The sequence below is a fragment of the Helicoverpa zea genome, chromosome 5 (genome assembly GCF_022581195.2).
Source record: "Helicoverpa zea isolate HzStark_Cry1AcR chromosome 5, ilHelZeax1.1, whole genome shotgun sequence".
Classification (NCBI taxonomy): Eukaryota; Metazoa; Arthropoda; class Insecta; order Lepidoptera; family Noctuidae; genus Helicoverpa; species Helicoverpa zea.
Genome location: NC_061456.1, coordinates 10,234,554 through 10,258,639, shown reverse-complemented (window position 1 = coordinate 10,258,639; position 24,086 = coordinate 10,234,554). Strand labels below are relative to the sequence as shown.

Genomic DNA, 24,086 nt, shown 5'->3' with positions numbered 1-24,086 from the left:
CTATGCTTTCGCCTTAAAAATCGCATCTGTACCTAATTAGGCAATTCGCTGTGATGTTCGAGTTTACCTCGTAATTATTAGTTCAATCTGCGCTTGTACCGTGAAGATAAGCTTGTTATTGTAGAATGCTACAGTTGTTATTGGAAGTAATACCGTTATATTGTAAATATTTAATATTATATACCGGAATGTGCTAACCGAAAATAGAAGTAGCTCTTATCGTAGTCTCGTAGTTAATTAGATCATTTGTTTGAGGACAAAATCTTTATCGTAATTTCAGATTTGATATTTGCCGGTTGTAATTTGATTAATTAAACAAAATATGTAAACTTTTAATTGCGGATTCCTTTTTTTCGAATTCGACGGCCAGAAAATAACACACTCTTTAGGTCTTAATAAAAACTTCTTTAAGAAAAATGACCCAAGGGGATATAATTCAACCTATTTACTCACAAAGTTTCTGCTAAAATATATCACTATTCGCTCCAAATCCTGGAGTCCGTAGCTCTAACTACGATTAAAGATATCGAAACAAATGATCCGTTTTACTACGGAACGCTTATCGGAGTAACAAAGCTAGCTATCATTCTGCTGGGTTTATCTAGGTAGGGAATTAGGATGGGTTGTTATTACGACACTGTTTTATAGGATAGAACTTCAAATGATGTAACAGCTATTTAGGACTGAATTTTGAAGGATACAAGGATATGTACACATAACAATGATACAAAATCGATTCATCCGTTTGAAAAGTCGTGCTGCCACGTTGACATGACAAACAGACATGCATACTATGCATAGCCGTCAAAGTTGAAAAAACCCTCTTTTTGCGTCATACATAGGTTAACAGTGACAAGACTCATACGGAACTCTATAAAGTACGTATTGCTAATAGATACCCTGTCGTTTTATGTCAAAAACCTTCAGTCACTCACTCATCCATCGATCATAACACTCGGTGTTTTAATCTTAAAAATATATTTAAAAGTTTCTCTTGTACCTTCAAAGTTATCTTGATTACCAGTTATTGTTGGTAGATCTTGTCTGTAAATGTAACTTGCAGTCACGTTACTGTTGAGGTCAGGGGTCGTAGAACTGATGTCGTGCTATGTAATGCTTACGTCATCACATGCGGTTTAGCTGGCGATAAAACCTTACCTGTAAGTACTTTATGTACCTACATAAATTCATTGAGTCAGGTTAATACTTTTTGCAATGTTTTCAAACATACGAGAAACAATCTGGAAGAAGTTAAACTTTCAACGATACTGATACGATTTTCTTCAAGAAATACCATCCGACCCGGACTATAAAACTGCCATTTTTTCGCAAGAAACTTCGCGGGTTTCGACCGCGGACAGTATGAAAAGTTTAAAAGTTTTTTTTGAGTATGTTTTAAGCCTAACTTACTTTGTTAGAAGTTGTAGAACATGGACATAAACTTGCATTGCAGTGCCGTCGGCTTATCCTGCCTAGAATTCGGTTGACACTTCTACCGTTTTAACTACTTAATCATCCATCATCATCTGCCCATTTCTGATGCGGGTAGTATACTCGTAAACATTTAGACAACATGTAGGTATGTATGTTGTAAATACCTACTTAATTCTGCGGTGTACCTACCTTGTATAAATGTGGATAAACTATTTCCATTCAATGACGACTACCTACGATTTAAAAGTCGTGGTGGCCTAGTGGGTAAAGGACCAACCTCTCAAGTATGAGGGCGCGGGTTCGATCCCAGGTCAGGCAAGTACCAATGCACCTTTTCTAAGTTTGTATGTACTTTCTAAGTATATCTTAGACACCATTGACTGTGTTTCGGATGGCACGTTAAACTGTAGGTCCCGGCTGTCAGTGAACATCCTTGGCAGTCGTTACGGGTAGTCAGAAGCCAGTAAGTCTGACACCAGTCTAACCAAGGGGTATCGGGTTGCCCGGGTTACTGGGTTGAGGAGGTCAGATAGGCAGTCGCTTCTTGTAAAGCACTGGTACTCAGCTGAATCCGGTTAGACTGGAAGCCGACCCCAACATGATTGGGAAAAGGCTTGGAGGATGATGACGACTACCTACGATTTAAAAAATGCGGAATTGAATACATGTTCTGGCTGCACGAATGCATTTATCATTCTTTAGAACATGTTAGGCTAGTACTTTTCCATGAAAAATTCCATTGAGCGTTTAACAAGATTTAAAAATAGCATTTCATTCATGCCTCTAGTCTGGGTTGTTGCGTACTTGCGTTGTGCGTTGTAACATGCCAGTTTTATCGCTCTAATGATAGCGAAGGAAATAAAAATGGTGTAGACTAAAATGCCACTATGAACGTATCCAAATACACTCTTAGTTCTGGTGCTGTGTACAAAGCCTATCACTTTCACATCAAAAAGATTAAGGACGACAACGTCTCGTAAGGTATTCGGAAATACACTGAACTGCCTGACTGTATTTATTTAGGTCTTTAAAAGTGCCCGGTGATATATTTTAACAGCACTAACATTCTATCTATTTTTAACTGAGACAAAGGAAAACAACTAGTTATAAAAAATCTCAGACCAGCATGACATGTCGTTTTTTTTATATTTCCGCATAACCTACCTAGCATTTTACACGGTTTCCACTGGCAATATGTTTCAACCTCGAATATGAAAGGTGTTGCCAATGCATTTACCTAATTGGAAATGACTTGTTAGAAAAGTATAATCAGGTATTATAGGTGTAGAACTGTTATATTGAACGAAATAAGTCTGTTATAAAATGTTGTGCCCTTTAACATTAGGACATTACTTGGTAGAAATTCATTGATTACTCATAACTCATCCAAATAATTACTTAACTTGACATTCATAATTTATGGAATTGTAACAGTTTTCATAATATAACAATACTATTATTGTTTCCGAAGACAATATTAAAAGTATCAGCATAGAAATATATTGTAAAAGAATTTGACAATGAAGATTTGATTGAAAAGAAATGCCACGCAAAGTATTGTAAAGTTCATATTATGTAGACATAAATACATGTCGGGCCAAAGTTAAAAATTTTAAGCAAGTAAGGTTTGGGCTGATACCAAAGTCCCATTTGGTCGCTTGAATACCTCCTGACAATGACACAGTACCTTTATCAGCATTGAAAACCTAACGGCCCGAAACACGATTGATTTCTATAAAATGGCGCATCAATCTAAAGAATGAACGGATTTCTCGTAACTGAACCTTTAAAATAGTAATTGGGTCACAACCTAATTAGGTCGTCGCCAATTCGACACCCGTGTCGAACATCTTATGGTTCCCATCGAATTAATATTGCACTAGGGACCTTTCCTTAACGAGGTAAGCCATGAATGGAGGGGAAAATTTCAAGACGACGGTTGTAGGAACTTTGTTTACCAACAATTTTGTGGTGTTTTTCTTCTCAGAAGTAATTGTGTTATTTTTGTCTTTCATTAATAAAATTACTCGATCGTTATATTGTGTGTGTGAGGCAATTGATTGGTTTTCGTTATTATTTGCCCACGTACTGTTTACGTCACTGCGGGTAATTTTATTGATGACATTTTGTCAGAAGATGTGATCTTCTACTTCAGTTTTTGTCTCATCTTTGTCTGCTAGTTGCGTTTTGTTCCAAATTGTTTCAAATTTTTGTTTACACAACTTTTGTAGCAGCTATTGGAATGCAATTTGCTAAGATTAAAATATTATGCTTGCCATTACAATTTGTTGCGTTGAAAATCTGTTTAGTTTTGTTATTGAATTATACGTTGGTGTAGAGTAATGTTTTGTTTTTGTATTTAAAATGTAGACTGTTGATTATAAACGCCTTTTTATGAGAAAATTTCTGCGCATTTAGAACACGCGTCACGGTCATGGCGCTAAGATATGTTTTTCTCGTTCGTCTTTCCAGAGTTATTGGTAGTAACATTATACTACCTACCTACTTTTTTTTCTCCAAAAATATGCTGCGTTTAGTTCCACGGTATCTTTACCCAATTAAAATTTTATCACATGAAAAGTCATACCTATACCTAGATCATTTTTTTTTTAACGACGTCAAAAATCATCAAATGACCCCTCCCGCTGTGGGTTAGCAGCGTAGAGGGAGTGTCAGATTCTTACTGACTAAAAACCGTCGTGTTCCATCATAGGCCTTTTATGTACCAGGGCCGCGGTATCTCTTTCGAACAACCCGCAGCACCTATACCTAGATAAAAAACAGAATTCTTCTTTATTATACTCTAATCGTATCTGCATCCGCTACATGAAAACTTAGTCAAAGGCAAAGCCAGTGCATAGAATAAAGTATGCTTTCAAAGTATAAAAGTGGCTGCAATCTACATAATAAATCAGTTACCCTATTCTTGTCAACGCGTAAGGAGCCGATCTTTGCTTGGCTACACTTTTATCAACTTCACCTTGTTTTTGTTTTATGTTATTTTTCGTAATAGGTAGGTATTTGATGGTCAAAAATATGACCATATCGACGTTTTGGTAACTTTTGCCAATAGATCTACGGTAAATCACCGATCCCTCATGTGGAATAGTTCTAAATTCTTTGCAAAAATCATCATCATCAGCGCTCAGTGGTACCTAAACATAACTCCTTGTTGATTTAATGGCCTAGCGACACACAATTTTTAGCGAAAACACCTAGTAAAACCACTTAAACTAGATGTGCAATAGATTTTGCAAAAGCGTTTGATTACTTCACGTACGCGCATGGACATATACGCAACAAGAATTATTGAAAAATGAAAGTGATATTTTTGTTGTTAGTTCGCTGCCATTATAAACTCTCTATTTACCTAATGTTAGCATTCGATTGTCAGCCACAGAAATCTGATCTCAGTTTGTAACAACAGATACAAAGGTGCAAAACGACTGTGCTTCGATTCTTATGCCCTAATTTGACCATGTGTATGCATGAGAAGTTCTTTTACTGCATACAGAGTAAACCTTTGTGTTGGAAGTTGTCCAAATATCATCATTTACCATATTACCTACATTGAGTAGAGTTATTGTGCACATTCAATTGTTTCTGTCATGTTTGGGTCCACCCGTAACTTACCAGACATTATTGCCCTTTATGAGATAGGTCTTTTCATATATGGACGATATTTTATGAAGCAGATTATCCATCACTTTTTTACATACAGGTGATGGATCCTATAGATTGAACTTCTTTTGTGTTTATCAATAAATTAAGGCACGAAAATGATCAGTTTCAATCCCGGTTCATGTCGTGGATATACCTACTGGGTCAATCCCGGATAAGGCGAAGCTTATCTATATTGAATTTATTTTCTATGGAGTTTTCTAAAGGTGTTCATTTGTATGCTCTTCTTGTGTACTGAATTGGCGACATTCTAGAAAGTGTGTTATTTAAAACAGCCATGGGTGTATAAACCTCATTAAAACGCGTCAAAAGGAGGAAGAGATTGCCATTTTTTCCGTTCCTGACACACTTATTCGGACTGATTGCTTTAGGGACTTCAGGAACAAGAGTTCATATAAATTAGCACCGGACTTTTTGCCTTAATTTGACATAACATGTCACTTATTATTTCTGAGTAACCGACTCATTGTTTCGTGTTACCTACCTTTTCAGAATAATTTCGCTACAATTTAAAAACGAATATAATTAAGTTAGCAATTTTTATGAGGTTAAGGCAACTGGCAATCTACTGTTCTTTTGCATGGTAGTGTTTAAGTGTCAGTCTGTCACTACCAGCTGCGAATTTTCACTGTTTTAATTAGCAGGTTCATGAGAATTCTCCGAGGTCTATCCTCGCACCCAATGAACAGTACATTTCTGCTGATCTATAGTGTTATTCAAACTTCTGTTCTCTGTCATTGACATCACATTTTACTGTTATTGGCGTTGTGAGTGGATAAACAAACATAAATTGTAATGCAGACTGGAGTATCAAGGCCTTGACCGCTGAGTTGTAAAAGGTAAATACATAATGAACCTAGCACAAAGCTATGTTTACTCGCTGCAGCTGTTGTGTGATAAAATACGGACTTCTGATTTATGTATAACTGAGAAAACTTAATACTGCTCCTAAAAGTTAATCAGGTCCTACTTATGCTATAAATAAAGGATTCAAACTTCTAGACCCTTCTTGCAGCAGGTGTCCGAAATTGCTTCTTTAGTATAAGGGATCAGTATGAAGGAAAGATCAAAGGATGATATTATGAAAAAAGTTTTAGCCCTTTCTTTCATAAATATCCGTTATACATCTGGCCATCTAGAATAGTCTGATAATCGACGAGCCGTTTACTCACAAGAACACTATGGCAGGTGCAAATATGTACATATTAGTGTTATTAAGATTTATTTCACAAGATTCCCTATTGCTGGCAATTCATGCCAACAATATTCATCTTATCTCGACGTCCACCCCCTGTAACGCCTTAACAAGTCAAAATTACTGGCACGTCTCAGTTGGGACTGCCTTTGGCATGTTATCACTTGGTAAGCAAGTTTGTCGAAAATGTACCCGGATTACATAACTTTATTAAGTCCTAATCATCAAAGCCCAGTATTTTAACATCGTGTAGGCAAGTTGAAAATCAATCTTGTGCTGAAGAAAACTGGGAATATGACTATTCGCCAGCAATTTCCTCCCGTCCCATAAACAGTTGAACTATAACTATTCTCAACAAATGGGCAATTATTTTTTACTTATTCAAATTGGCCCAGTATTTCCTGAGATCAGCTCGTTCAAGCAAACCAACTCATCAGCCTTATAACATTAGTATAGATACAATTGGTAACCCAATACGTTTTCTTAATACATTTCAGAGTACGTGTCGTATTAAATATCAAAATTAACAGTTCACAGCGACCTCCAGATACAATATACTTTCGCTTTTCATAACTTCACGTACTTTGCCTTTAAGTAATTTAATGCACTCTGATATAATTAAACTGTTTACCGTTATAGATATTGTTGTTATCTAATAAACTTATTCTAGACAAGTTCTTAGTAAAGGGGTGACGACCTCCTTCGTCAATTTTGAAGATTATATTGTAATTAACAGATTCATTGGATCGTAGTTTGGTATTGTTAGTGGCGGGGTTCATAACTGAAATACTGCACTTACCGTGACTTTGTTGATAATTGAGCAGTCCATATCATTGTCACAGAATGCGTAATCTAATTATTTGAAGAGCTGTGTCATTTTGTTCTAGTAAACATGTAGGGGAATATCTCTTTAATTTTAAAATCTAGAAAGTGCTAAGTCAGAACCTAAAATCTTCTTTTGCAGACTCTCATTACTTTAAAAAAATACCAGATCAGTATCAGGCAAGATACTTAGCTCCTTAGTATTATTTAGCAGAATTAAGTCATTAGGTATTTACTCTCCAAAACTAACAAAGTTAAATCTAAACCAAATATACTATAGTAACGTATCTACTCTGAATATATTTATGTAACATATCTAAGCCCTTGAAAATTGGCTTTTCCGATACAATACAAAATACCCCATGACGTTGTCTACTCAATTTGAGTGTGACCAATAAAATTGATAAGAAAGTGAGTGGGTTTAATTAATGAAACACCGTGAAAATATCCAATGAATAATGACATTTGATAAGGATTATTCAGTATTTCATTGATTTTTTTAGTCTGTACGTAATAACAAACTCTTCTGGATTTATTGCGATAGCTCTTCTTCTTCCTCCTGCTCCGTTCCCAATTTTGTTTGGGGTCGGCGCAATGTGTCATCCTCTTCCATTTTCTCCTGTCACTCGTCATACTGACACTCACTCCCTTCCTATCCATGTCATCTTTTAGGCAGTCCATCCATCTTTTCTTAGCTCTTCCTCTTCCTCTCCATCCATCTACATTCATACTTAGCACACACTTTGTTGCATGCGTATCATCCCTCCTCATTACATGCCCATACCATTTATTGCGATAGTTACCTACTACAAGAAGCTATTTTCGCACTTAATCTCCGATGTAACAAACGATTTATTTACTATCACGCTCTTTCTGTAAGAAGCGCTTTCCTAAGTTACTAAGCCATGTTTCAAATTGCAGACATGACTTAAAAAATAAGGTAAAGGAATAATGTAGGTAAAGCTATGGATACAAGCTCCATCGAAGTTAATGCAATCTTTGTGTTCTAGAAATGATCAGATAATGCAAGTCACAGGATATCTGAAAAAGTCTGATAAGTAAACCAAGAAATTTGGTACAAGCTGAACCAATAGACCAACCACACATTTTTATAAAAACCATGCAAACATTTAACAACAGGCTTTGACATTAGTCAACCTTAATGCTATTCTAATGCGAATTTCCAACCATTTCTCACTCACAAGGGCGAGCTTAATACCTATAAATATATGAACTACGTTTGTCGCCAACAAAAATAACCCAGTCATGGCATTCGAGGTCCCGAGGCTATCGGAGTAAGCACGGACTATTACCAAGTTATACAGTCGAAGAAAGTTCCAGAATAAATAAATCTGGTACTGGTATTAATATGCATGAAAACTTTCTGGATTTAATGGAAATTAACTGTGAAGTACATGTAAATACGTGAGTTTTTATCCTTATGTGTGTGTTCACCTTCATTTGTGTGTTTGTTTTGCGATAATCGTAATGGTTTATAGGAAAATTGTTCGTGATGTTATGTAAAGAGGTTAATATAAGGCCGGCAAAGAAGTTATATAGCATTGTGTGTTGTGTTTACCTAATAAGTGTTATAAAAGCGAAGGCACCTTTAATAGCTTTGGCTTAAGGATCCAACGCTAACTTTTCTGCACTTCTTCCGTATATTTTCTATCTATGTTCTTGTCGAGATCAGGGTAAGTATACATCCATACTTAAATGATTCTTCAGTATAACTGCACTGCGGGTTAAAATGCAACAGTTTCCATCTGATATAGGTACCTAACCAAATGCAGGTCGAACATTTTGATTTAGTGACTCATACTGTAGATAAATTCCAGTGAAGAAATTCGCCCGAGGAAATACTTCAACCGTGCTAATGTATTTCTATTTCATGAGATTCGAAGAGCAGTAAAAGATGTGGAATAGTAGTAAGTGTCTATCTTAGCAATAACTATGGTGGGCCCGTATTCTGTTCAGTGTAGAAATTCATTATCGATGTTTCTCGCGCTGCACAAGAGTAAAAACCATCCGCGTCATCATCTACTTCATTCTTACCTTGAGTTTTCTTTGTCAGTCACCATATCCCAACAAATATATTTCACCAACTGACATAAAATGCTTCAATTATATTGCTCAAACAAAACGCATTATCACATATCACACGCAATAATCCAAACCGGTCACTTATCAATGGTCCAAGATAACTTGTTTGCTTAACCATTGTACTTATGACTTTGCCTAACAAAATATTTACTACATCGTTACCAATTTTCCTGTTTTACAAGTGCTGGTTTCGAAATACTGGTTAACTCGATACTTGTAACCGCGACCTGAATAACTTTACTATGCCTAAGGAAATATGTTTAGATTGTTAGAATGGTTGATATTGGATCCGTTGGATCCTGTAATTTACCACAAATATTGAAACAAAACAACTACTAGGTACTTTGTATAACGATAACGGCTGTCAGTTTAACACAGGGGGTATCGGATATCCCGGGTATCTAGGTTGAGTTGAGGAGGTCAGATAGGCAGTCGCTCCAAGTAAAACTCCGATACTCAGTTGCATGCAGTTCGATTAGAAGCCGACCCTAATGTAGGTAATTGGGAAAATTATAGCTAGATGATGAAGCACTATTAGTTGTGGCAAAGGCTTGGCCATACTCCACACGCCGCTTGGCAAGTGGCCATCACAGCACAGGGGGTGAGAAAATATACAAGACATACATGTAGACATACGTCAAAAGTTTTACCTTCACCAGATAAAAAAATGAATCCAGCCAGATTGTGAATCTGCAATGATATCCGAGCATTAGAATACACTGCAGTGAAGATACATAAATCCATCGTCTATGGTCAATGACAGGACAATCAAATGACCTGTCGCGACAATACGCAATAACATGCGCCTTCATTTATGCATATTGAAATAATGATTAACTTCGCAAATGTTTTGCATTCCTCACATTACTAGAATAAACACCCAAGACTATTAACACCTATACTTTAGGCTTATAACGACGTGACCCTAATGTCAATGTCAGTAGAAGGAATGGCGCAACCATAGTGAACGTGCGTCTACAAGTGATTGTTATCTTATTGCATACAGCTTTTGTAAAGTTCATTGACACATTTTTATGAAAATATATGATATGTATAAACCTAGTATTTTATTTAAATCTGCCTACTGTTGTGTTGAAACTACAGGAACTACAATCATTTTAAATTATCCTGCTATAGATCTATCATATTGGATCCACCAGTTGAAAGAAGAAGTTGTAAGTATACCTATAGGTACATCTTCCTCATTAAGTTTCATAGCCTTAGCTCATTAGATTACAGGCTAAGTCCAGGTTTCCTCATGAAGTTTTCCTTCACATTGTCTCAGTACTATAGCACATACCTGCAGTGTATCCAGTGTCTTTAACTTCAAAAGTAAATAGTAGATATTCTAATGAATCGACAAAAAATATCAAGCCTCGAGAAAAACAGGACCGTTAAAAGGGTACCTACCTTTTTCCAAAATAACCTTTCAACACGCATCGTTAAAGGAATTTCCTTGTAACAAAGTATTTTATTTATGAACGAATAAGAGAGCACAATTATATTACATTCCAGTGTTAATTGCCGTGAAATTAATACGTAGCCATTTTCTTTTTGTATGTCGGCTATTTTAATTTGATACAAACTCTTTGTTAATAATAATATTAATCAATACCTACCGTAATTTAACTTTTTTTTACATTATATTTAGGTACCTTTATTCGATTTTTAGTAGGCACCTATTTCATATTATTCTGTTGGCCAATAGTTTACATTCTCCGCTACACTGACAGACGAAAAACTACTCAAAGAACTCAGGAGGTGAGTTAATCCGAGGAAAACCAAAAGAACATTTATTCCTCTTTTTGACTATTAACAATCCAAATACATGACAATTATTATCAAACTAGCTTCTGCCAGCGGTTTCACACGCATCCCGTGGGAACTACTTCCCGTACCAGGATAAATAGCCAATAGCCTTCCTCGATAAATGGGCTATCTAACACTGAAAGAAATCTTCAAATCCGACCCGTAGTTCCTGAGATTAGCGCGTTCAAACAAACAAACTCTTCAGCTTAGTATAGATTCGCAAGGAACTTAATCGCTGTGTAATAGCCTTACCATGTAGCGACAATCTTGTATGGCCATAATTGATGCTGGACGGGTCTCATAATACGTAAACAGAATGATTAATTAGCTGCCCTAATCGACGTACATAATCTCAGGTGTTATCGGGGACGTGGGTCTGTCTTTAAGGAATAATTTATTGGCTTGAGATGTCTGTTGTCCAAATCCGACAGGAATACGTATTGCTTAAATAAATAAATGGACCAGATAGAGTATTTTAATGAATAAGCCATAAGTTTTGCCTCGTATTTTAAATCCATCCATCCATCTGTTCCGTTTCATCAAACTTCGAGGGACACTATATTTCGGAGTCCACTTCGTATCTTTTATTCTCGGTAATATGAACCTGTCTTGTAACGTTACAAGACACGATACTATTTCTTGGAATAGTTTAGTCCAATGATTCTCAAAGCATTTGATGTATGTAGTTTGTTGCTGCATTTGCTCGTTTTCTTTCGCCTTTGAGAATATCTGCACATCTATCAACAAGACATCGTCATTTTTTACCCAAGCAGCACCAGAGTCGGCTGATACTAATTGTTACGATGGTTTGCAGACAGTTTATTGCGAAGCCTATCAAACTTCTCAGTCTGCCTGTTCATTGTAATATGCGCAACACTACCATTGATCTTCATGCTGATTTAAGAGCCCGATCAAACTATATGCTGACAAAATAGCTCTCGACAGAAACTGCATGCAGTTTATATTCATGGAATTTTTTAAACGAATTATCTACATCAGTTCGAAACAAACTCTCGTACAAAAGCAGTCCATAAGACTAAAAACTTTCAACATCAGTGTACATGGTAGTGCTGAATCAGTTGAGCTCTAATAACGCACATAATTGCCCCACAGCCTTACGTGTTTCAAAATCAGGTTTCCCTATTGTGTACGATAATGACTAGATAAATAGTTTCACTAAATCACTTTTCTTTTCCTACGATCTTCACCTTATCTCGAGACGAGGTAAATTAATTACAAGTAATCAGTTTAGGGGAAGTGTTCGCGGTCCTAAATAAATGGCTTCGCTATAAGATACTTATTGTGTTCCTATTGGAATTTGAGGTAGATTATAGGTTATATTGAATGGAAGCCGTTTTCGTAGAGTTTAGCAAGAGGATGGTTTTGGTCTCTAGTGTAAGGAAATCGTATCTCTCGTAGATTCATTAGGTTTATACGCATTCATGACCAGACTAACAATATTCATTATTTATGTTAGAAAATCGTATTATGTTTGTTCCTACGTGAACAAAACAATAGTAAAATAACTTATATAATAATATGTGCTTGAACAGGTGACTGTCGAATATTGTCCTGGTTTCTATAAATAGTTTTGTACACAGTACCTAATAACTTCATCGAAGGATGTCACTTAGATTCTTTGATTTTAATTTCTAATCCTTGCAAAATCTAATCAATGTGGAACTGTGTAACTTTGCCTGTCTATCATGCTTTCATGCCAAAACTATTAAGTCAGGCTACTTTTAATCCGGGTTCGGAAAGCAGTGGCCTCGGTACGCGAATGAAACCGCGGGGAACAGCTTAGTAAGTCAGCAGTACCCCGAACATATAAGGTGAAGTACCTCCAAAACAAAGTAGTAGTTCCTACCTACTTAATAAATAACTCACTTCTTTTATTTCCAGAGAGCAGTCCAAAGACCATCAGATGTCATGGTGCTTCTGGCGGCGGAGACGGCTGGTGGTAGCGATACTGGCATTCTTCGGGTTCTTCAACGTTTACGCGCTGAGGGTGAACCTGTCAGTTGCCGTGGTCGCCATGACAGAACCTGTGGAGACTAAGCTGGAAAATGGCACTATTGTTTATGTGAGTTGACTTTTGATCTTCGTATCGAGTTAGCTGCAGCTTTTGTCATCCAACGTGGCTTTTTGTTAGAGTTTCTTAATCCTCCTAACGGCTTCTGACCTGGAGTTTTGACAACGATTGCTCCTAGGTGAGCAGTCGTCTTTATGTGCCTCGCACGGTGCAACTTGCAGACCTGAAAACCTACTGTGGCCGGAGCTAGGAATCAAACCCGATGGCAATAGCATGTAATATACCTACTTAGTACATTATCTTTCGTCAACCCAAGCTAAAGATATGGGAGTGTGTTTTTACGGAAATAATAGCAATCACTTGTAGAGCTTAGAAAATAGAGAGATGTCAGATTGTTGTCTCTAATCCCGCTATAAAAGATTCAATGACCTCTCACAAAACGAAACACTACGCAAACGAACAAAACACTGAAATTCTATTCAAATCTCAAATCATCCTCCGAGCCTTTTTCCCAATCATGTTGGGGTCGGCTTCCAGTCTAACCGGATTCAGCTGAGTACCAGTGCTTTACAAGAAGCGACTGCCTATCTGACCTCCTCAACCCAGTTACCCGGGCAACCCGATACCCCTTGGTTAGACTGGTGTCAGACTTACTGGCTTCTGACTACCCGTAACGACTGCCAAGGATGTTCAATGACAGCCGGGACCTACAGTTTAACGTGCCATCCGAAACACAGCCAATGGTGTCTAAGATATACTTAGAAAGTACATACAGACTTAGAAAAGTTGCATTGGTACTTGCCTGACCTGGGATCGAACCCGCGCCCTCATACTTGAGAGATTGGTCCTTTACCCACTAGGCCACCACGACTTTTTTTATTCAAATCCCAAATGACAGTACCAATTTATTCCGACTTACTCCTCACTTAGTAACCGTAGCGCTAATAGCCTCGATCCCAAATTCATTCAAGCATTTTGTTTTATTGGCAAACTAATAGATACGCTTACATTGAGAGGCTTTTAATCCTCAGCTCTTTATTTATTGCTTCCACCAGTTACATGGTTTGTGTCCAGGAAGCTCTTAGCGAAACATTGCCGTTTTATCTTAGGAAGACATCAGTTGGATAGTCTTGCAAAAATAAGTAAATACTTTTGATGAAAGAACCTGTAATTGAGGACTGTTTGTGACAACAGTTGAGTTCTTTGATATGTTTAAGCCTAGGAAGTCCTTTCGCAGTACATGTCGTTAATCTTGTGACATGTCCTTTGAGATATTTTCTGCCAAGATATCCTGATGTAGCTTAGGACTTCTATCACATTCAAAAAGAAGTACGAACGTTTATTTCTCATGTCTAGACGTAAAATATCGAGCTTCTCATCATTTAGTCGCTATATCGCTTCGTTCTTCAGATTCCAGAGTTTGACTGGAGCTCTCAAACCAAGGGTCTGGTGTTGAGTTCCTTCTTCTACGGGTACCTGATCACGCAGCTGCCTGGCGGCTGGCTCGCGGCTAAAATAGGAGGTAACAGGTTCGTTCCGTTTTATAGAACACACACACACACATACACAACACTTACATAGGGGACACGGAATTATGTTCTGAAGTTCGGAACTACTTTACAGCTCCCAATAAAGCTTATAATTGGACACAGGGTTTTATCTACATGCCCCACTTGGTCAATGGTCACCGTCGTACAGCAATTCCCTTAGATACCAACTCATGTAACTCACTCAATCGAAAATTATACATTGATCTTAATCAGAACTACTTTACAGCTCCCAATAAAGCTTATAATTGGACACAGGGTTTTATCTACATGCCCCACTTGGTCAATGGTCACCGTCGTACAGCAATTCCCTTAGATACCAACTCATGTAACTCACTCAATCGAAAATTATACATTGATCTTAATCACTTTATTGACAGCTGTAAAAAAAAGCCTCTGTTGAAGAGTAATATAAAATAAGAAAAGCTGTTGATGATAACATTTCACAATTAATCAATTGACTTTTTAATAACTCTACAGGGTGTTCGCGATAGGCATTGGCGCGACATCTTTGCTGACTCTTTTCACACCGCCGCTTGCGCATACCAGTACTGCGCTCTTGATTGCTGTTCGAGTTGTCGAGGGATTATTTGAGGTAAGGCTTACTGGGGTATATTCTTTAAACTGTAAGGTACAACATCCATAACTGGAAATCGAACGAAAGGAGACAAACCTGCAACTTTTGTGGAATAAAAAATAAGCAAGAACTCTTGAAAATGTGTGACTTCTTAGATAAGCAGCTTAATTAAAATTTAAGAATAAAATACTTTATTTCCTTGTTTTATCATTTATCATAATATTAACGTCCAACTTCCCCCAGGGTGTGACATACCCGTGCATCCACGCAGTATGGTCCCGCTGGGCGCCGAGCTCGGAGCGGGCTCGACTGGCAACCTTCGCGTTCAGCGGCAGCTACGCCGGCACTGTGGTGTCCATGCCCATATGTTCTCTGTTAGCTCACTATACTGGCTGGCCGGGGATATTCTATGTTTTTGGTGAGTATTGTCTGTGATTTGAGGTTGAAAGAGGTTGAACAGCTTTTAAAACGCTTGTATTTTCAAACAATAGGTACCTATCTTACTTCGGTAAGGCCGCAATAGAGAAAGAAAGATGGTAGCCAACACATTCTGGTATTTCATTCCTTTAATTTTGTGTAATAGACCAGTGAAGATATAAGCCCTGGTAAATATAAGCTTTATATTTCGTGATACGTCTGGAACCATAAGAAATTAATTTTAGAACTCCAGATAACTGGTTCAGAAAAAAAATTGATACCAGGCAGCTTGTGGGCTTGTACACCCATCAAAAAGTGTAAAACATATTCTTTCACGATTAACATAAAAATTATGCGTTTTCCAGGTCTTTCGGGTTTAATATGGACGACGATTTGGTGGCTCGTCGTAAAGGAATCTCCTGAGAAAGACCCTCACATCAGTCCTGCCGAACTTAAATACATACAGGCAAGACTTACTTTAATACATAGATAGCTCAAAATATTAGAGCACATACAAATAAAGCAACTATAGTTCGGCCATTCAGAGAATGCGTTCCTGACACGTCGCGATTGAACTGACGACGTAATAACATTCATTGATTATTGATATAATAATGTTGTTTTAATGCTCCTCAATTGTTAAAACGGTAAACAACCAGCAAAAATATTTTTATCGTAACTGCAACGCCATTGCAAAGTTACGTCGTCAGTTCAATCGCGACGTGTCAGGAACGCATTCTCTGAATGGCCGAACTATAATTTATTTTTCTTCTTGGCATCTTAAAAGTTGGATCGATTGGAGAAATAAATTCTAATTTAGTATTACGTTTTTGTTGAATAACTATTTCTTAAGGTATGTACCTAATTGGTCTTTCATAACAAAATATTGATAATCAGACATAAAATTCATTTCATCAAATTATTCAGCAGAGAATTTTTAGTATACATTTTATTGGGTAATTAATTTACCAGTAGCCATTCATTATAACTACGTGGACGGTATCCTAACGTGCAGCCAATGCTCGCGCACGTTTACACATAAAATAAGGTACTGCAGCCATCAAAGGGCGCATAGAAGAGCTGATCGTCCTAGCTCTTCTCTCAATGATAACTGAAAGCAGTCACCATAGCCGAAATCGGCAGGGAAGTATATATAATTTACCTTTCTTAACCACCCTTAACATATTACCGATTAATTCCAGGACTCCCGCGGCACTCAAGCAGTGGAAGGCTCAAAGATCCGTCACCCGTGGAAGGCGATGCTAACATCGGGGCCGGTGTGGGCGATCGTCATGGCACACTTCAGTGAAAACTGGGGCTTTTATACGCTGCTTACGTTCTTACCTACTTTTATGCAAGGTATTGTTGACTAATTTTTATGTAGGAAATACATAACATTATGTATTACTAGCTTCCGTCAGCGGCTTCGCCCGCGTGGTGTGTTGATAAAAAGTAGCCTATGTGTTAATCCAGGGTATCACCTATCTATATACCAAATTTCAATCAAATCGATTCAGCCGTTTTTGCATGATTGAATAACAAACATATATCCATACATTCTCACAAACTTTCACATTTATAATATAAGTAGGATATAAGTAGGATTAATATTTTTACACGCTTTTTATTAGCTTCACCTGTATGTTTGTATGTTTGTAACCGACTTCTTTGGGCGCGATTTTGACCCACTTTAAACGGCCAGATTTCGTTCAAACTTTGTAGATTTATTGAGGACCGATGACAATACACTAATTTGATAAAATTATTCCATTTTTAACCGACTTCCCAAAAAGGAGGAGGTTACACATACACATCGATTACTCCGAGGTTTATAGACCGATTTACGTGATTCTTTTTTTGTTCGACTCGAAATAGCTGCCAGTTGGTCCCATAGTCATCAGGTCAGGATCTGATGATGGAAACCTGAGAAATCGAGGGCAACCTTCGAAAGTTGTAGGCATACATAGGGTAAAAACTTGACACTCAGGTGTACGCCTAAAAGCACTATTCAACTGTGAAGATTTGGAGCTGACCTGATGATGGAGACCAGAGAGGGTCCAGGGAACTCGACAACTGAATATGTGAACTACCTCGTGTTTGGGCTTAAATTATTTGTATTGACAAGACCTATGCAACAGTGAAGGTTTGGAGCTGACCTGATGATGGAGACCAGAGAAAGTCGAGGGATCTCGACAACTGAATATGTAAACTACCTCGTGTTTGGGCTTAAATTATTTGTATTGACAAGACCTTTGCAACAGTGAAGGTTGGGAGCTGACCTGATGATGGAGACCAGAGAAAGACGAGGGAACTCTACAACTGAATATGTAAAATACCTCGTTTGGACTTATATTCTTTGTATTGATGAGAACTTCCCACTTGTATGGATAGTGATAACTATTCGTATCACTGAAAAGCTTTAAACAAAAAAACTAAAAAGTAGAAAATAAATAATAGTTTTAAAAAAACTAAAAAACACGCTTTTTATAGAAAACCGAACTAAAAAATAGAAAATAAATTTAAATTAAGAAAATAGTGTTCAAAATTTCAATGAATATAAATTAATAATAGTGTGAATACAAAAAATATATTAAAAAAAAAGCGTGGGGTGCATGGTGTCAATAGTTATAAATATTTTATTGACAGATATGAGTAGAGTGATTTTCATTTCGATAATACCTTAAAAAGCACCCCACGCTTTTTTTTTAATATATTTTTTGTATTCACACTATTATTAATTTATATTCATTGAAATTTTGAACACTATTTTCTTAATTTAAATTTATTTTCTATTTTTTAGTTCGGTTTTTTAACCTAAAACTCCAGTATTTTACCTGATACATTTATTGGATGTTTTAGCGGAGTCTGCTCTACGGTGTTACGGTTAATAGATGTTTTCTGCTAGTAGACAATAATATAAAAATCATATATTTAATAGTTTAGAAAACTGTAGAACATCCTTATCACATGGCAACCCATAAAAAATCTATATGATTTTTTTGTTCATTGCATAAAAATAATGATTGCAACGCCATCTAGCGGCACCGATTGTAACTATCCAATTAATATACACAGTGTTACGAATACGAGATGTTATCACAAGCTAAGGTTCGTTTTGTTATAAAGTATTTCCTCACCGAAACAATGATAATGTAATTTAACTACAAATTATTTTTTCTAAATTCCAGATGTATTCAAATTCGAGACATCACAAACCGGCTTCTTATCGGCCGTGCCGTACCTAGCGATGGCGATAGTACTGCAAGTCGCCGGCCACGCGGCTGACTGGCTGCTACGAAGAGGAATCATGTCTAGGACTAATATTAGGAAGCTGTTTAACTGCGGGGCTTTTTTGTCACAGGTGGGTTTGAATTTTATACTTACGCGGTCCTTTTGGAAGGGAAAGGGAAAAGATCTACCTAGCCTTTTCTTGAGTCGACCTCCAGTCTATTGGATGTAGCTGAGTCGAGTACCAGTGTTTGATCTGATCTGCACCCCAACAACCAGAAGGTCTGAAAACCTGTCTTACCTAGAGCCATATAACTGCACGTAACATGTAGAAATGGGGATGTCCATTATTCACTATTCTTCAAAATTTCCATGTATTTCTCAAAGACGGGATTGTCATAAATACGTTATTTCTATCACTAACTATTGATCTTCAAAACACTTTCAGACGGTATTCATGGTAGCGGCGGCTTACTCGACTACTGTAACAGGGTGTATAGTGTTCCTGACAATTGCAGTCGGTCTCGGAGGATTTGCCTGGTCTGGATTCAGGTACCTAAAACTTTATTCAATTTATTTATATTGTTTCGTAGTTGCATACTTTTCTTAAAAAAAGTTAAACAAAAGTTTGAGATGAGATTTGTATTGAATTTTTAAATGTGTATTAAAAATGCCAATTTATGTTGTTATTACTTTTTTGTATGAGTTCACAAATGACTTTATTTTTATACACACAGTTGAATCGACCAAAGCTAACTCCGCTAAGTCAGATCAACACACACAAATACATACATCCTCAAAGAAAACATTTTAAATTCAACCTTATATCAAAGCCACAAAGTCCACAAATCATCTATCACATTATCCCATTAACCAAAACTCCCTTTACAACAATTTCAGCGTGAACCACTTGGACATAGCGCCGCCTCACGCCAGCGTGCTCATGGGCCTGTCCAACACCATCGCCACTCTGCCCGGCATCATCAGTCCGCCGCTCGCTGGATCTATTGTTACTGATAAGGTTTGTATCTTTATGATAAAATGGAGTTTAAATTATGTAGTATTTAAGTTCAAACCAATTCAGGTTGGTATTATCGGTAGTGAAGTAGTCCCCATGCGGGACACAAACCTTCTCTCACACCTCAACCCAGTTACCCGGGCAACCCGTTACCCCTTTGTAAAATTGGTTGTAAGACTAATTGGCTTCTGACTACCCGTAACGACTGCCAAAGATGTTCAAATGACTGCCGTGACCTACAATTTATCGTGTACCCTGTGAAACACGGTCATTGGTGTCCAAGATATATTTACTTAGAGAGTACATACAAACTTAGAAAAGCTACATTGGTACTTGCTTAACCTGGAATTGACCCAGTCATACTTAGGAGATTGGTTCTTCAAATTTTATGCAACAAAACATTACAAAGGCGGACTTAATGCCATAGGCATTCTTTCCAGTCAACCTTAGGGTGATGATTAGATAGGCAGAGAAAACATCGTGATTATTTAACCACAAATAATAATAATAACTTCTACAACAATTCCAGACAGCAGACCAATGGCGCATAGTATTCTTCATCTCCAGCGCCATCTATCTACTCGGAGCTGCCGTGTACGGCGTCCTCTGCTCCGCCGAGCTACAGCCCTGGGTACTCGAGCTCGATACCGACGCCAGCTTCGATACCGATGCCGACACGCTGTCAACGCCCGCCGGACTCGATAACAAGGGGCTGGAGTACCAGAATGATATGTAAAAGCAGGAAAAACTATAAAAATGACAAAACCTTTGAAGAAACCTACAAAAATGGCGTTTTGAATTCTAAATTTTGTGTTTCTTATGTTGTTATCGGCTGAATAGACACCTATTTTGTAGGATAAGCTAGTGAAAACAGGAAAAATTACGCATTATTTATCAAAAATATCATTTCTGGCGTTTGATCTTCACGCCAGCTTCGATACTGACGCCGACACACTGTCAACGCCTGCCGGACTCGATAACAAGGGACTAGAGTACCAGAATGATATGTAACACCAAGAAAAATAATTAAAATTGCGGATGGAAAAATTATGAATCACAAAAATTAACAAACTTGGAAGAAAACTACAAAAATGGCGTCATAAGTTGCAATTTTTTTTGGATCTATTTCGTAGGATAAGTTAGTAAGAACATTAAAATGTAACATTTTTTATCAAAAAAATCTCTTGGCGCCCTGTACTCCGCCGAGCTACAGCCTGGGTGCTCGAGCTCGATACCGACGCCAGCTTCGATACCGATGCCGACACGCTGTCCACGCCCGCCGGACTCGATAACAAGGGACTAGAGTATCAGAATTATATGTAACACCAAGAAAAATGATTAAAATGTAGGAAGGAAAAATGATGAAAACTCGGAAGAAAACTACAACAATTTACGGTGGAAAATGAGTTGAAAATTGTTGCAATTTTTGTGTTTTTTTGCATACCTATGTTGTTTTCGTCTGAATAGTCACTTACATTCTAGGACAAGTTAGCATGTACAGTAAAATATTGTGTAATTACTACATATAAAAAAATACGGAAAAATGATGATCAATTTTTTTTGAATTTTCATGTGATTGTGTGCTTATTTTTTACGTTATTATTGTTAAGCAATGATAAAATATAATTTTTAATTAAGACGTTTAATTAAGTATATCATCACAGTTATCGGATTTGATCTTGACCACAATTATAATTTATCCTACTAAAAGTCACGCTGTAACGGCTGAACGGATTTTGATGAAATTTTCCAATAAAAGAGTTTATTCTTACTATGTAATGCTATTCACTTATATGTATAGTTAGTTGCCAGTGTGCTTATTTGCTTGCGTGTAAATATTATTTTAGTATTATTAACAATGTATTATTGTATAAAAGATCTGTATTCTTCTGGTACGCAAAGTACCAGAAAAATACAGAATAAGTGGATGTAATTTTTATGTGAATCAACTAAATTATAAAGCTTCTTCAGGTTTAAAAGAATCTAAAATATCATCATCTGCCTAGCCTTTTTCCCAACTATGGGTGCTTACATAAAGAAACAGGTTCCCGGTACAGACAAACCTGTACGGGTAGGTACCGATCAGTAAAGAAACAGGTAAACAACCTGTTTCTTTATAAGTGAGTGAATACGATTGTATTGAAATATTATACCTGCACTGATCGGTACCTACCCGTACAGGTTTGTCTGTACCGGAAACCTGTTTCTTTATGTAAGCACCCTATGTTGGGGTCGGCTTCCAGTCTAACCAGATGCAGCTGAGTATCAGTGCTTTACAAGGAGCGAATGCCTATCTGACCTCAACCCAGTTACCCGGGCAACTTAAATGATTCGGTTATTACTACAGTTAAATTATTTTTTATGTATATTTTGTTTTGGTGGTATAATTCTGCTTGTTTCAATTTCATTGAGTACTTTAAAGATCTTTATTTATTTATTTATTAGGTTCACCCATAAATAAATGAATAAAGACCTTTAAAGTACTCAATAAAATCAAATATCTAAAATAGATCTGTTTATGTATATGAATTTAAAATATTGATTGTGATAATTTTAGTTTTTAAGTTGTAAGTAAAATATTTCCATAAGTTCTGCTGTAGCTTTAGAAATTAGATCTCTCATTACATACAACAACCATTCAACACGCTTATAATAAATTGAAGACAAAAAATAAACTATAATTTTTGAATTTTTGATTAAAAGCAGAAAGGTACGTTTTGAATTGACTGCACGTGTAGCTGCCTTTTCGAACCAAAATGGTTTCATGTAAATACGTATATACCAGGGGCCCGATTCTGCTAAGTTAATAATGTCAAAATTGAATAGCAATAGCAGTTTTAACCTTAGCTGGAATTCTGCTACTAATATAAGACCAATCGTATTTCAATGACATTCGATTGGTTTGCGATTGGTCTGCCATTTGGTCTACACGTAGTTTGCTCTACAATCATGTTGCAATCGTAAATAATTTGCATACAATATGATTAATTATTGAATCACAGGAACGGATAAAAACGTTTATTTAAAAGAAATATAGCGGAATGTCATATACGCTTCAATCGTAATTGAGTCGTGATTGGATCTTAGTCGGATGTGAATCGTATGTCGCTTAAGTAAAATTAGTAGAATCGCGTCCCAGTAGTGCAGCTGGGGCTGATTTCGTGCATGTGCGGTCGGCAGCAAGAAAAACGTACCTTAAGTTAATCCTAAGTTTCGACTACATTTTCATATCATGCCAATCAAAAATGAACATTATTCTCATATAGTTAAACTATTAGTTTTAAGAAAGACTCATATTATCTTTTTGTACGTAAGGACGCTTTGGATGTTACCATAATGCTGCATGTATTGAATAAAGGATATAATTATTTTGTACGTGATGTGAATTTGAAATTGTATTAAAGTTATTGAATTTATTTGATTTTTTACTTTGTCCCTTATTTACCTAGATACCTAGTTAAACTATTGATTTATCAACTAACTAGCTTCTGCCAGCGGTTTCACCCGCATCCCGTGGGAACTACTTCCCGTACCGGGATAAAAAGTAGCCTATAGCCTTCCTCGATAAATGGGCTATCTAACACTGAAAGAAATTTTCAAATCGGACCAGTAGTTCCTGAGATTAGCGCGTTCAAACAAACAAACTCTTCAGCTTTATGATATTAGTATAGATATAATATAATGAATGTAAATGAAAGTTCTAAAACATAAATGGCTCTTTAAAACAAAATCTGTCTATTAGTTTACTATGAACTCCAAATCTAGGTGCCGAAAGTTACTGAACGGATTTTCCGGTTTCAAAGGGTGAAAGAATCATTCATGTAGTATAGACGATTTATGTTAATACACAAGCGAAATAGGTCACCATAATAGTTTAAATAGAATCCAAATACACAAATTGAAAGTATTAAAAAAAATTGAGAAATCAGCCAAAATTTAAATTGAGAACAGCGCCATCTATCGTTAGCCTTGCAAAATGTTCTAATAAAAATCCTAATTAGCGATATCGTATCCAATAATTGTTATTAAAGGTCGTAGTTAGTTTTTAAATACAAACATTATTTTAGCATTGTGTACAAATAATATGTAAATGAATTATTTAATTGTAACGTAATACCGATATAATTATGAGTACTTACTCTTATTCATTTAAGTCCTTATTTTAATGATATGTGTAATTTAAAGTATTTTATCATATGTTTGATAAAATATTAAGATTTGTA

General features: G+C 36.6%; 1 protein-coding gene across 2 annotated transcripts in view; it reads left to right on the top strand.

The window, feature by feature from the left end:
• Positions 1-21,630, top strand: part of LOC124630304 (vesicular glutamate transporter 1) — a 52,182-nt gene extending 30,552 nt beyond the window's left edge. For both annotated transcript variants that reach the window (XM_047164143.1, XM_047164142.1), the window contains exons 2-11: positions 12,947-13,127; positions 14,487-14,605; positions 15,104-15,218; positions 15,444-15,618; positions 15,983-16,083; positions 16,820-16,976; positions 18,806-18,978; positions 19,294-19,397; positions 19,746-19,866; positions 20,393-21,630. In XM_047164143.1, coding sequence (XP_047020099.1) covers positions 12,947-13,127; positions 14,487-14,605; positions 15,104-15,218; positions 15,444-15,618; positions 15,983-16,083; positions 16,820-16,976; positions 18,806-18,978; positions 19,294-19,397; positions 19,746-19,866; positions 20,393-20,599 — 1,453 coding nt within the window. In that variant the 3' untranslated portion in view covers positions 20,600-21,630. The remainder of the gene's footprint in view (positions 1-12,946; positions 13,128-14,486; positions 14,606-15,103; positions 15,219-15,443; positions 15,619-15,982; positions 16,084-16,819; positions 16,977-18,805; positions 18,979-19,293; positions 19,398-19,745; positions 19,867-20,392) is intronic.
• Positions 21,631-24,086: the final 2,456 nt, after the last annotated feature.